The sequence below is a fragment of the Amphiprion ocellaris genome, chromosome 3 (assembly GCF_022539595.1).
Source record: "Amphiprion ocellaris isolate individual 3 ecotype Okinawa chromosome 3, ASM2253959v1, whole genome shotgun sequence".
In the NCBI taxonomy this organism is placed as follows: Eukaryota; Metazoa; Chordata; class Actinopteri; family Pomacentridae; genus Amphiprion; species Amphiprion ocellaris.
Genome location: NC_072768.1, coordinates 6,701,255 through 6,714,690, shown reverse-complemented (window position 1 = coordinate 6,714,690; position 13,436 = coordinate 6,701,255). Strand labels below are relative to the sequence as shown.

The window sequence follows — 13,436 nt, the reverse complement described above, 5'->3', positions numbered from 1 at the left end:
GATTCTAAGTAAGAAGTACCAAAAACTCATTTTTTGTTGCTGATAGAATCTGTTGTCTTGACTTTTAAAAATAATCCCGGTGTCATTTTGAAAGTGTCCCCCTTTTGTCTGTCTAACTCTTTGTCTCCACCTCTGCTCGTATCTGTGAAGTGATGGTTTGGCAGTGCCTGCTAGGTGCTGTCACAACAGCTTGATGAGTGACAGTGAAGTAGTCAGATGAGGAACCCAGATAACCCTGTCAAAACCATCTCATCTCTGTGAAACAGCCAACGGAGCCTTGGGCTGTATAGACAACACCAGGAAGATTGACATTTGCTAAAATTCTATAAACTGAATCGCATACTGAGCTAGTTCGATGCCAACGTCAAGGATTTTAGATCCTTTAGAGTAGCTCAAACTGGGACGTGATTGACAGTCGGTTGAAGATTAGAAGAAATAATGTTTGACAAAATTCTGGAAACTAATGAGTGAATTTCATCAACACAAGACTAAGGTCAGAGTTTAAGAAATTCAGAAAAAGCAAATGTCAATGAAATAATGTATAACTTACGTTTGCTTCTTTCCAACATGACCTTGTTGTGGTAAGATTCCCCATTTTCCCCTTCAGTTGTAATGACTGAAAATAAAAAAAACGGCTCCAGCTAGATTTTGACAGTGGTGTGGCGAGGTGTGAAAGGTGGATTCTAAAGTTATCTTTCCGACTGCATTTGGCATTTTGAAGGAACAGCATTCAGTTCACGGACTGCAGGAAATGACATTCACGCCCAGTCCTCCACAGCCATGTGGGCGCTGATGTGTGTTCTGCATTGCCGGTGTGTTCGCAAACATATGACAGGTCCTTGCCTTCTTGCTTTTTACTTCTTTTTCCTGCTTTTCTCTTTTTCTTCACATCTTTCTTCCCTTTATAATTTGACACACTGCGGATTCTCCCGTTTGTTTTCTGTAAGCATGACTTAACAAAGAACGTCTGAAGGCCGATGGTAATTGGAAGGAGAGAGTTAACTGTGCCTTTCCTAGCAACAGTGAGGGAAACCTAGTGGAGAATGACCAGTTATTTCACTGTGGGATCTTTCAGTATCTATAATTGAATCACTTAAGTACTGCTGGCTATTAGCTGGTGACGAGACTCAAGCATTTAGAGAGAGGGAAGTATAGTGAGTTTTTTCTTTCCTTACAACATCATAGGAATACTGATTTAGCACAGAGATGAGCTGAATGTTGCACCTGCTCACTGCTGAGTGCTCGTCTCATAATATGTATGTATTCACTTACATGCGGGTGTCTGTCTGCGTGTGCACACATATTTGTGATTTCTGATTGTGTTTGGGCGCGAATGTTAAAGCTAACCTCTCTCCGCTCCACATAATTGGTTGATACAGTGTAGCAGTTGAATTAGAATAAAGCTGTTTGCCCGCAAGCTGCAATGACTTCTCTGTCCTGCTTCCTTCCCTCGGGCCTTCACTCCACCATCTGTTTCTATGAGTGATGGGAGCCTGCTGAGACGCAAATCTGTGTTTGAGTGTGTGTGTGTGTGTGTGTGTGTGTGTGTGTGTTCAAGTGTGCAGCAGCTTATGTTTAATCAGAATGTCTTTGGGGTGTTGATGCACATCTCTTGAGCTGTGAAAAACTGTGGTAGCGGACATCTGATTGGCAGTAATGCATGAGCGCGACCAAACTGTAACACGGGCCTGGTTCTGGCCAAACGTGATTAGAGACACTAATGATGATGGAGGGTCAGGTTCGTCAGAGGAAACAGAAATTACACACTGAGTAGCCGGGAAACGGATATGTAAGCTGTGTGGAAAGTGACTCAGTGGATGTCCAGCATGTGATGAGATAGGTCCAGTAGTTAGGAACACATACAGACACATCATGAACAAATGAATATACGCAAGGTTTCACACACAGATACACTTTTTCTTGGGGAAAGAACTTGATCTGAGCAGAGAGGAATTCTTCACTATCTCAAGAAATCTTATTAAAATCAAATGCACTTAAATGTCTCATATGGTGAAATCAATTTTTATTGTGTTTTGTGGGTGTTATAGACTTGGAGGTACAAAGTAAAAGCTGTTAACATATGAAGGCGTCCATTTATGACATTTCTAAGGCATCCCAGCATTACAAGCTAGTAAGGCTTTTGCTGAGCTGCTTCATTCCTGCTACAGAACCAGTATTCATCTAGCTCAAACTGCCTTTTCACTACCTGTTGCTTGCAAGTTGTGCAGTTTAGTGAGCAGTTGCCTCATAGTCCGCCAGGTTTGTTTACCTTCCAGACCTGCTTCTATTAACTCGAAAATGTCTCCACCGCAAGCAAAGTACACCAAATGTTCTCCTGTTTGCTCCATGAGTATACACAAGAGTGGTCATGCACTCCCAGCATTTGAGAAACTGAAGACCCAGTGGGTTACGTTTACTTTAGAAGGCAATGCTAAAGCAGCAGTAGTTAGCTTGTTGTGCAGATGTGGCTAACGTTACCATTAGCTTTGAGCTCTGTGGAAATGGTAATGCTGAGGGATGTTAAGAGATAGAGGAAACTTTAGGACAGATGTGAAACCCATAAACAAAGATTTGCTGTCAGCTGCTGTGTTTTCATGTAGCCAGTTTTGCTTCAGTGAAAACACAAAACACAGCCATGTCAGCCTGTTATGTCTTCCCTCCTGCTCTCTGTGCTCACATGTACTATAATGGTGCACAAGATTCACAGCTCGATATATACTTTGGTTTTGAAGTTTATGTACTGCATAAACAAAAAAACACATTAGATTAAGCTGCTTCTTATTTTTTTTAATTAAACACTGGTTTAATTGACAGTCAATTAAGACTATATTTTAGTCAGCAATTACTTCAGAATCATTTCCAAGCTGCTGCTCTGCTAAAATTTTGTAACTGCAGCACTGATTTTGTAACTGCAACATTGTCTGACAAACTTGCCATACACTTGAGTTAAAGACAATGGTGATGCTGTGAATTCTGAGATATTTCCATGTGAAACTATCAGGGGAAAAAAAGGCAGGAAGTGAGAATGGAGAGAATGTCCTGGTCACACACACTAATTCCACTAATTCATGTGTGTGTCAGCTGTTTTGCTCCATACTGTCAATCACAGATGCAAAGAGAGTCTTCCAGCATTAGCTCAGTTACATTTAAAGCTACAGAAAGTGAAACAGCTTGCTCAGGACTGGGCTAAAACCAGGGTTTACACAGTGAGGTTAAAAGGAACCATCTTTGTAGTATTTTGAACTGAAAAAGTGAAGTGAAAGACACATTGTGAAGACATGTAAGACTTTCATTAATTTGCTTAAAGGGGCACAATATGGGACCTTTGAGGGTGTCTGCTCCTTTTAAAGAACCCCCACATCTTTCCAGCCTTATAATCACGGGAGCTCCATCCAACAATCACTGCAATATTTGACCAGGTGTGCATATAATCAGGATTTGATCTGTGCCCACTCAGTTTTTAGAGTATAGAGCTAAGTGCAGGACATTGAAACCTACCTGGGGACATATGCACATATTATCCATTCACAGTGCATGTCAACGTCTGGCATAAATTAGACGTTAAGTGAATAGTCAGTTGATGCTGGCAATATGGGTGGGTGTAAAGACCTGAGCAATTTTGACAAGAGCCAAATCATTATGGCCAGACGATGGGATCAGAGCATCTCATGGGCTGCTTGGTGATTTTGTTTAACCAGCTGGGCGCTGCGGTTTCAGCCAGCACTAACCAAACAGGAGTAAATCATGTAGTTGTTAGGGGCTATTTTCAGCTGCAGATTAAAGCTTGTTTGAACATGTGGACCCATAATATATTTTTCATGTTTTGTTTTTTTTGACAATTGTGGTTATCTGTAGTGCAAAGAAACAGGACAAAATCTGATCGTGTTAATCACATGTGTAATCGTACACGTCCTACCTGTAAATCTTCAGTAGCGTACACATGTAACATGGTTTAACCTTGGTGTAATGCTGTAATTGTTGCTGCGCTTCACTGTGATCAAAAGAGCCATATGTCTCTCTGCGTCTCAGCGTAGCACAAATGCACACACACCGCGGGAGAGCGAAGCGTTGTGAGAAGCTGTAAAGTCTTTTTTTTTTCAATTCATCTCATGTTCATGCATTCAGGCCAATACGAGAAGAGAAGGAGAGTTAATGCAAAATCAAAGTGGGGGGAAAAAAAGTGAAGGCACTGAGGAGAATGAGCACTCAAGATAGTAATGCTATAACGCTATATTAGATAATTAGAATAATGGTGGAATCAGATAAAGGGAAGAGGAGACCGTGTGAGAAGAAATGGAAAGGAGTGACAGACATGATACGAAAGAAAAGAGCGAGAAAGAGATGGGAGAAGAGCAGGGGATGAAGGAGAGCGGAGAGGAGGGATGACGGGAAGGGAGGGGATGGAAGAAAGAGGATTTATTGAGGCTGCGGGGAAGAGCAGCGTGATAGCTCTCTGATGGATTAGAGGAATGCATGAGAAATGGAGTGAAGAAGGGGAGTGAGCGCAAAGGGGGAGAAAAGTGAAGTTTGTGGTCCTCCTTGGGGCAGCTCTAAACACTGGTATCATTAATGTAGTTGAGAGAAGTGTAGTCGCTGAGAACAGTCTTTTATTTAAAGGCCACCTGTGGGTATTCGAGTGGGAGAAGTCGGCGCTGAGAGTGGCAGAGAGAGATTGGCACAGGGTGACAGATAGCATTAATGAGAAATTGAGTTGGGGAAAAAATAGAGAGGAGATACTGGAAAAAGTAGGATCAGGGAATTGTTGTAGCCAGTGGGTAGATAGGAGAGTAAGAGAAAGAGGACAGAAAGTATACTGTCTTCATTTCACTTCAGCTTCACTGTATAGCAGGTTAGTGATGCTGAAGGTGTGTGTGTGTGTGTGTGTGTGTGTGTGTGTGTGTGTGTGTGTGTGTGTGTGTGTGTGTGTGTGTGTGTGTGTGTGTGTGTGTGTGTGTGTGTGTGTGTCGATCCGTCTGTCAGACAGTGTTTCTTCAGCGCAGTGGTTTTTCTCCAATGAGTTTGTCTGTCAAAAGCAAAAAAAACCCCAAACCTTTCTATACATTTCATCCTTCAAACCTCGCAGACTTCTCTGAATAGTGTTTAGCTCCAGCAGTCTCTCATATGTTATCCAGCCCAGCCGAGTCACTTCCTTTGTCTGCTTCTATCCGTTCGAGCCAAATGAAGGGAAGCTGGAAACAAAGACTCCAATTAGTCAGGCAATTAGACTCTTGTTTTGTGTCCTCTACTCATCCTCTGAGTCACAGACTAATAGCTATTCTTCCCTCTTCCATCTCTCTTTTGCCCTTCGCTTGCTCTTTCATGTGTTCTTTCTCATCTGGCATGATGTTCTATATGAAATCACATCTCAGTGATGTTCAACGTAATGCCTTTCCTCCTTTATTTCCTTCCTTGATTCCCCCTCTGTTCCTGCAGTTCATTTTGCTATTCATCGCTCCTCCTTCATCTTTTTTTTCTCTTGCCCATCCCTCTGTCTCTTCATCTCTTTCAACCGGAGCCTGCCTTGTCATCCATCACGTTTGGTGTGACCAGCCGACTCACACAAACACACACAGCGAGTGTAAAACAACAACGTCCCTCCTCAGTCGTTGTTTTGTACTCTTGTGTTTGTCTTCTCCGTCTCCATCTTTCTTTTCTGTCTTTCAGTTTAATATCATATTTGGAGACAGATTTCTTTCCGTTTTTTTCTCATAATTCATGCATTTCATTCAGATCTTTCTTAGGCGTTTATTTTTCCAAAGAATATTCATCTTCTACGCCTCAAATTGAAAACAAAAGAAGAATTCATGCCAAAAAACAGAGGAAAATTATCAACAGACAATTGCAAATAGTTATTTCCACAGAACTAAACAAATGTCTCTCCGGAAATGACATGAACCAGGAATGAAATTGCCACTGAATTGGTGAACAAAAAGATTTAAATTCACAAAGAGAAAATACAAAAATGTAAAGGAAATAGATAAATAGAGAATGGGAATAGAACTTGATGGTTTGCCGTCCTCATTTCCTTTGCGTTCTGTTCCTTTTGTTTGTCTCAATCACCCTCCATTCCTGTTCCATCCACTGACTGCAGTGTGTGTATATGTGCTATTGTCTGTGTGTGTCTTGCTCTTTTCTGACATCTTTTAACAGGTTAGCAGGTTCGTACTGGTCAAACTGTCAGTCTTGGGTCGATTCTTTCAGTGTATATTTGGGCATTTCTGGGGGCTAAAAGAAAGAAATCCTCGAATGTTGGCAGACAATAGTAAATTGAAGATGCATTTTGAGAATTTTGCCTGACTCAGAAAGACCGTGGCGGCAGACTGTTTCCTCTCAGCTCTGACATTAGATTATCTTTCAGATCGAGTTAGATTATCTCCTGAAATATACAGTCTAATGAAGGGTCAGGATATTCCCTACAACCAGCTACAGTTAAATTTCGCATACCCAGAAAGAAAGATGTAACATGTTAACCTAAAATCTAATTTAGTAGAATTGGAACAGTGAGATTCATTTCTCCAATAAATGATTCTTTGTCTCTGGTAATATTTTCATTTGATACATATCCATTATTATAAACAGAACTTTGCCCTCTGCGCTTCTCCTGAGATGAAGCTGATTACTCAATCTCCCCACATATTTATTATATTTGAGTTGTTTTTTTTCATCAAATCTAATCTAATTGGACATTTGACTGTGTTTTATCCGAAGTGAATGCAAACTAAGATATTATTTTCTTAGTGTTTGAAGCATGGCTCAGCTCGGAGTCTGGGGTAATGTTTGAATCATTTGGGAAAGGACGAGCAGGATGCCAGGAGCTGAAAGCGGCACTTAAGTTTGCAGGGTGCCATTTCAGCAGCTGCACAGAGATATTCCCTATTCATGAGAGAGTGACCTTAGCACACTGTCACTGCTCTCCTGCTCCTGCAATGATTTATTGGTTACAGAACGCTGGGCAGCCGGATGATGCAGCGGCATTTATGCACAGGGCAACACGTGACCATCCCCCCCTTCAGCCTTTGTCCTTCCCTTTCAACTCGGTCAACCACATCAGACGTGAAAACACACAAATACACAGAAAAGTGGGTCTTCAGTCCAACTGTAAAGTGGAAGATTTTATCGTGAAAGGCATTTATGTGCATTGATTTAATGCTTATGTTGTAATATGACTTATAAGTGCATTAAAATATTTGTTGGTTGGGGCGACCCAATAGCTCATAACACATGAGTGCAGATGCCCTGAGCAGCAAGGGTTTGCTGCATGCCAGTCCACTACTCTCTTTCATTTCTTGTTTTTATTCACTGATAAGATAACATAACACAACATAACCCTTTATTGATCCCAAAGTGGGGAAATTTGCAGTAATACAGTGTCAAAGACAGTGCAAACATTGAAGTAATGTCGCATAAAAGTAAGAAGTAAACCAAAATATACAAAAGTCCTAGTTCTAAAAATAACATTATTGCACATATCAGTGGTATTGTACAGATTTTTTGATCAATAGAAATGCTCATAGAGTATTATTATTGCACATATTATGTAAATTGCACAGATTGTACCTATGCACAATACTATCAAAATAGCATGTATCCTAGTGTATGTGGAAAAATGAATATTGCACAGTTTTTAAAGCACAAAATATTAATAGTTCTTACATATTGCTATCGAATATAGGCATGAAACATTATAAAAACATAACCTTTAAAAAAGATATGAGCAAACTGGCCAAAAATTTAATCGACAAAACTTTTAACAATGTTTAAAGACCATTTGGAATTTTAAAAAATGCTAAAAACGTTGACTTTTTCAGCTTTTCTCTTTGGGTTTTGCTTTACTAGTTGGACCAAACAAGCACTTCAAGATGCCACCTTCAACTATGGAAGCTTATTATGTTATTGCTTTTGTCAATGTGTAATTGAAAAGGGATTTTATACCAACATACAGTATTCTCTAGAACAAAGACAACATTTGGCACACATGTTTCTGTTTGTAGGCTTGCCTTTTTTTCATAATATCTCCTGTTTATTCCTGCCGCTATGATTTTCAACTCACCAAGAAAGAACATCAGAGAAAAGAGGCGCAGGAAAGAAAGGCAGAAAATAACCAGAACAAGAGCAAGCCATCACGTACCGTATCCTACTGAATCAGAGGGCATGAATATGGAGGAGACAAATGTCTCCAAAGTTCATAGAAGCAAATGTTTTACAAATTACCAGACTGCAGCAAACTGCATTAACATGATCTTATTTATAGGAATGATGTTTTTCCTAGTTCCAGTGCTATTTTATGCTTTAAGCAGAGATTGTTTATGCATAAAGGACATCGGAAATCAGGTTTTTATATATACTGTACATGCACAAACCCAGAGTGCGCGGATGTGCATGTAGTCGATTATGACTGTACGTTTGTGTTTTGAGAGTTAATGATGTGTACAGCAGTGCTTGGGGGTGTCTCACTCTGTAGGAGATGCTGGCCTATTATCCAAGATGTGTCTTTATAAGAATAAAGCATTGTCACTTTGTGTGTGTTTCATCTGTACAGGAAATAGCACACACAGTAAAACTTTAAATCAGTCCTTCACTCAGTCTAACCAGGAGCTCCAGAGAAATACTGGAGCCTGGATAAGTGTAAAATGTTGATTTATGTGGAGCATCGGTTTTCTTCCTCGCAGTCTCTGAAGGAGTGTTTTATTCAGGACCTGAGGCTTATAAAATCGTGGCTCACTGCTGTCTCTTTTGCCATCTGCCTGCAGCACGGTGTTATATGCTGGGCTGATTAACCTGTTTATGCCCAAGTCCAATTGGCATATGCTTTTTTATGGCTTTTAAAGTGAAACTATTTACCTTGCTCCTCTACAGTCCCACTAAAGTCTGCTATCCTTCTAGTTTCCACTCAGCTAAAGTTGGAGGTCTCCACACAATAACATTGCAGATTGCAGAGAAAGATCTAGTGGTGCAAGGAGGCACGGTGGCTGATCTATATTCTTTTTTGTCCCCCATCAGCATCAAATATCTAACACCAGCCCTTTGTTTGTGCTCTCCTCTAGTCTGATCTCGTCCAGACGATACTACTTTGAGATCCTCCACAAGCAGGATGACAAGGGCTCGGATCACGTGGAGGTTGGGGTAAGTGTACCCATCCAAACAAGACAACTCACTTCATCTGTTTCCATCTTTTTTTAATTTTCTGCACAGTTTTTTCATTAACTTCAACCCTCTGACTCTCGGTGTATGAAAATGGTTTCACCTGTCTGGAGAAAGCATTTCCCTTTGGCAGGAAAATTTCCATTTAGTTTTAACTTGTACCCTGTGTTTAAAAGTGTCAGAGTGGTGACTGAACAGGAGGAATGAAAGGAAGCGCTTGAAGTGGAAAGCTCTCCTTCCCCTCCTTTACTGTATATTGCTTTGCATTTTCTGCCTTTTTCTTCGGAGCTATCGGGTCATAACTGTATGCGATATATTCCCCTGCTTGTTGTCGCCCTGGTTTTCCCCACCCTAGGATGTAAAGCATAGACTCATTTTAAACCTCTCTAACTGTCCTCTTTCCATTCCTTCATCTGTCATTACCCTCCATCTTCACCTTCTTCTCTCACAGCACTCCTCATCAGTTTTTCCTCTCTGTGTAACTTTCTTCTTGCACTTCTTCTCTTTCTGTTTTGCTCCCCCATTCGTTACAACTCTCCTCTGCGCCGTTCCTCTCTGACTCGTGGTGTTCTGCACCTCAGGCAAAGCTCAGAGATGAGTGGGGCTTAATTTCGATGTGAAGTTTCAAACGAGAGCCCACACGCCTCATGTGAGCCTGCACTTTGAGTGGGAGGGCAGATGATAAAAAGAGATCACTGATGTGTGTATGGAATGAATCTCTTAACAAGCCTCAGGTTATCGTCATCATGGTGACCATCACCATCAGCAGAGCAGTGCTGCTGGAGTTGCACTCTTCTTACACAGAACTTTTGTGTCATTTTATTCACCCTCAAGGTTAATGATTTTTTTTTTTTTTTTTTTTTTTTTTTTTTGCTTCTTTCTCATTCTGGCTTTATCACCTGCAGACTCTGAGTGCCTCTGGCTACATTCCTCTTGGTGTATTTTTGTTCTCCTAGTAACTCCTGTTTGTTTCTCGCTATGTTCTTTTGCACTTAACTGTCCTGCCATGCTTCTAGTTTTCACAAAATGTTCATCACTTCACAGATCATTAATCATTGCTACATTTTCCACTCCTGCTGTACTCTATTCTCTGCAGAGTACAGTATTCCAGTCTCTCCAGCCTTCAGTCTGCTCAGTGTCATTCAGTTTAAATTGGCTTTGGGAGCACGATAGTGAACTCTGAGAGCTCTGTGCTGCCAGGAGGATCACACATGAACCTGATGGGGAAAGATACACAAACAGATGACTTTGTGTGAATGAGAAAGCCACTACAGGCAGCTTCATTACAACCATGCCATGCTGACACTTGGGCCTCTAGACTAGTTGAATATGCAGAATTTGACTCAGTCAGCTGGTAACTTCTCATGGCGATATTTTCTCTTGAGTTTGACACAAGCAGTACGACATGGCAGCTATTACTGGCAGGTCTCACAAGTACTATACTTGTGAGACCTGCTGTGACAGCCACATCCCAGTAGCAAACAAATCCTTACCCCTTTATTTGGAGAGTATCTAGATAGCACAAACAGATTGAGTTGGTGAGACATACTGTAATGCCATAAAACCTGCACTGTTGTCCTCATTGCAGGACTCGGCTACATGTAGGCTGAGGAATACTGTGTCAGTGCAAAGGGAGCCGGTAAAACAATCCAGGCTTGTCTCTGCAGATAAGTTTAATCTGTTCCATTTGTTGCCACAGTGCAACGTACATCTGACAAAGTGAAGTGTTATCTAGTGGTGGCTGGGTGATACATAAATGATTCATATTTTGCTAAATAGTTATGAAATATTTAGATTCTGAATACATACACTTAAATACATACTGTATACCTCCTGTGTACAGCACCAGCCAAATAAGTGTAAGAAGGTCCTTAAAATTTAGTGAATCCATATTGCTTTAGCTTTTTGACTTTGTGACAGTTCCCAACACTTAAATATGGTATTCTTGTCTTTCTGAAGTAGGCTGCGATATATGCCACAACCATCAGCTATGTGGCTTGTAGCCTAGAAATGGGCATAAAAATTACATTAACAATCCCAAATAAATCTGAAATAAAGAGTGAACTTTACCTTTTTGCTCATTTTGCACATTTTTTATAAACTGTCTGTTATATCTTGGCACATATGTAGAATATACATGTTTCATTTCCCATTAATTTACTGAGAATAACATGAATGAGATGAATAGCTAGTTATATATTGCACTTTTCATTCTCAAACAATTGGAGAGATGCAATAATCTTAGTTGTATCAACTGGCATTGATAGTGCCCTCTAGAGGACAAGATGACAAAGATCAGGGGAATTTGATAATCGCATGCTTGGTTTTATTTTTTCTCTTAAACCCTGAAAACATTTCAGGCACAGAAAGCTATCTTGCTTTAAGAACTACTTGTATATTAAGCTGCTGTGTTGTCTTTATTTTAAGTAATTTTTTTGGCCTTTTATTATGTGTAGGACAGTGGAGACAGTGGATAGAAGAGTAGGGGAATGACATGCAGTAAATGGCCATAGGCTGGATTCAAACCCATGATAGCCCCTGTTTATGGGTAGCCTGCTCAGCCAGCTGGGCTATCTGGGCACCCACTGTGTTGTCTTTTACCATTTAAAGAGCCTTAAACCTTCATTTAAACCACACCTTATAGTCAGCATTAAATTGACGCATGCGTTAAACATTTTCCTAGTTATTTTTAGCTCTGCTTTGGTCCCCACCAACACCTAGGGGAAATACCTTTTCAGCGGCTATGTTCACAGCTTAGTCATTTCGACTACTATTTTGTGTGTAGCTTACAGTTTGGGTTTTCAGAAGCTTAGTACCTGCTACTTGTTGAGAGCAGACAACATGAACCAAAACAGTAAAAGTTGGGCTTTATAACCAAAACTCTGAGCCACGAGACAGTGAACTGCTCTATATAACTGAAGAAAACTGCAGAGCTGATAAAAACTTCCACTGGTTTGTCTCTATGACTGACCCCAATTAAATGACACGTAATTATCTTTCCCATTGTTAAATAAAATGTTCCTAGAGCATCATTAAACACATATTTTATTTAAACCGGACTTGCTGGATCATATTTAATATTTTTACTGGTACCTGTAGCAAAAATCCCTCTAGAATTCAGACCTTTGTGTGTTTTTAAATGCTTGGCTATTTCTATTTTGACACCACGTATTGGAGGAGACATAGCAGCCTCCAGCCCACCTCCAGGTGGTCAGTGGAAGCTCACACTGACCAGCACATGGGGAACTGGCCGTTGCAAAATGGAAGAAAGTGAGCAAAATATAAAAGAACTAAAGGCCTGAAAATCTTTTGGACACAGGCAATTAAGATTCCTGACTTTCATACTAAAGGTCTTGGTCTCCTAATGAGATCTCACTGGCTTCATTTAGGGACAAAGAGTGAATGGAGCCAAAAGGAAGGAGAGGAGGATGAAAGGAAGAAGAAATGGGGCAGGAGAACTCATTAAATGGAGCTGCGGTGATTAATCGATTAGTTAACCATTAAATTAATCATCAACTTTAATTGATTAATCTGTTTGATTCATTTTATAAGAAAAGAAATTCAAATTATCTGATTCCAGCTTCCTAAAATTTAATATTTTCTGGTTTCTTTACTCCTCTATCACTTGATGACTATGATTTGAAGACATCATCTGATTTTTTTTTTCACTATTTTCAGACATTTTGTAGACCAAACAAGTAATTAATTAATCAAAAATAGGCATTACATACAGCTTCAATATACAGGGCATTTAGTGAAAGCTTTTATCTCAGATATTTCTCTAGCGTGTAGTATTTGTCATTCAAATCTTCTGAACATACATTGCCAGTCATCCAGACAACCGTTCATGTGATTATGCTGACTAACGAATCAAAGTCATGCTGAAATCCATCTCTTTTTGTTTTTCTCCCTTTCTTTCTTCCTCTCAGCCAACTGCCCATGGATTTGCACTAGTAGAAACAATTTAATGAAGCATGTAAAAGTTATGCAGTAGATCAAGATTTTGTGCAGGACAGTGTGTATGTGTGTGTGGCATGCTGTCTTAGTAAGGCCCCTGTGTATGATTTAACAGCAGAATACATTTCACACCTTGACAAAAATAGCAGATTTACCGTGACCAGCCCACAACAGCATAAGCCCAGGGCTCGCATAAATCCACAGAAACCCAGGCACTCATTTGTTAAAGAGCAGATAGTGTGGATTCGCAGCTCTTTCGCCTGTGTTCTGTGCAAAGCTGCGATTGTGTGGTCAAGGGTGGACTTGTTCCTCTGAGAATGCATTTGTTTAGTAGCACT

The 13,436-nt window shown here is 40.3% G+C and overlaps 1 protein-coding gene across 1 annotated transcript in view; it reads left to right on the top strand.

Annotated features, from left to right (window-relative positions):
• The window catches only part of b4galnt4a (beta-1,4-N-acetyl-galactosaminyl transferase 4a), a 156,943-nt gene that overhangs the window by 122,902 nt on the left and 20,605 nt on the right, over window positions 1–13,436 (top strand). The window contains exon 8 of the mRNA XM_023284670.3: window positions 9,045–9,123. Within this exon, the coding sequence (XP_023140438.2) occupies window positions 9,045–9,123 (79 nt within the window). The remainder of the gene's footprint in view (window positions 1–9,044; window positions 9,124–13,436) is intronic.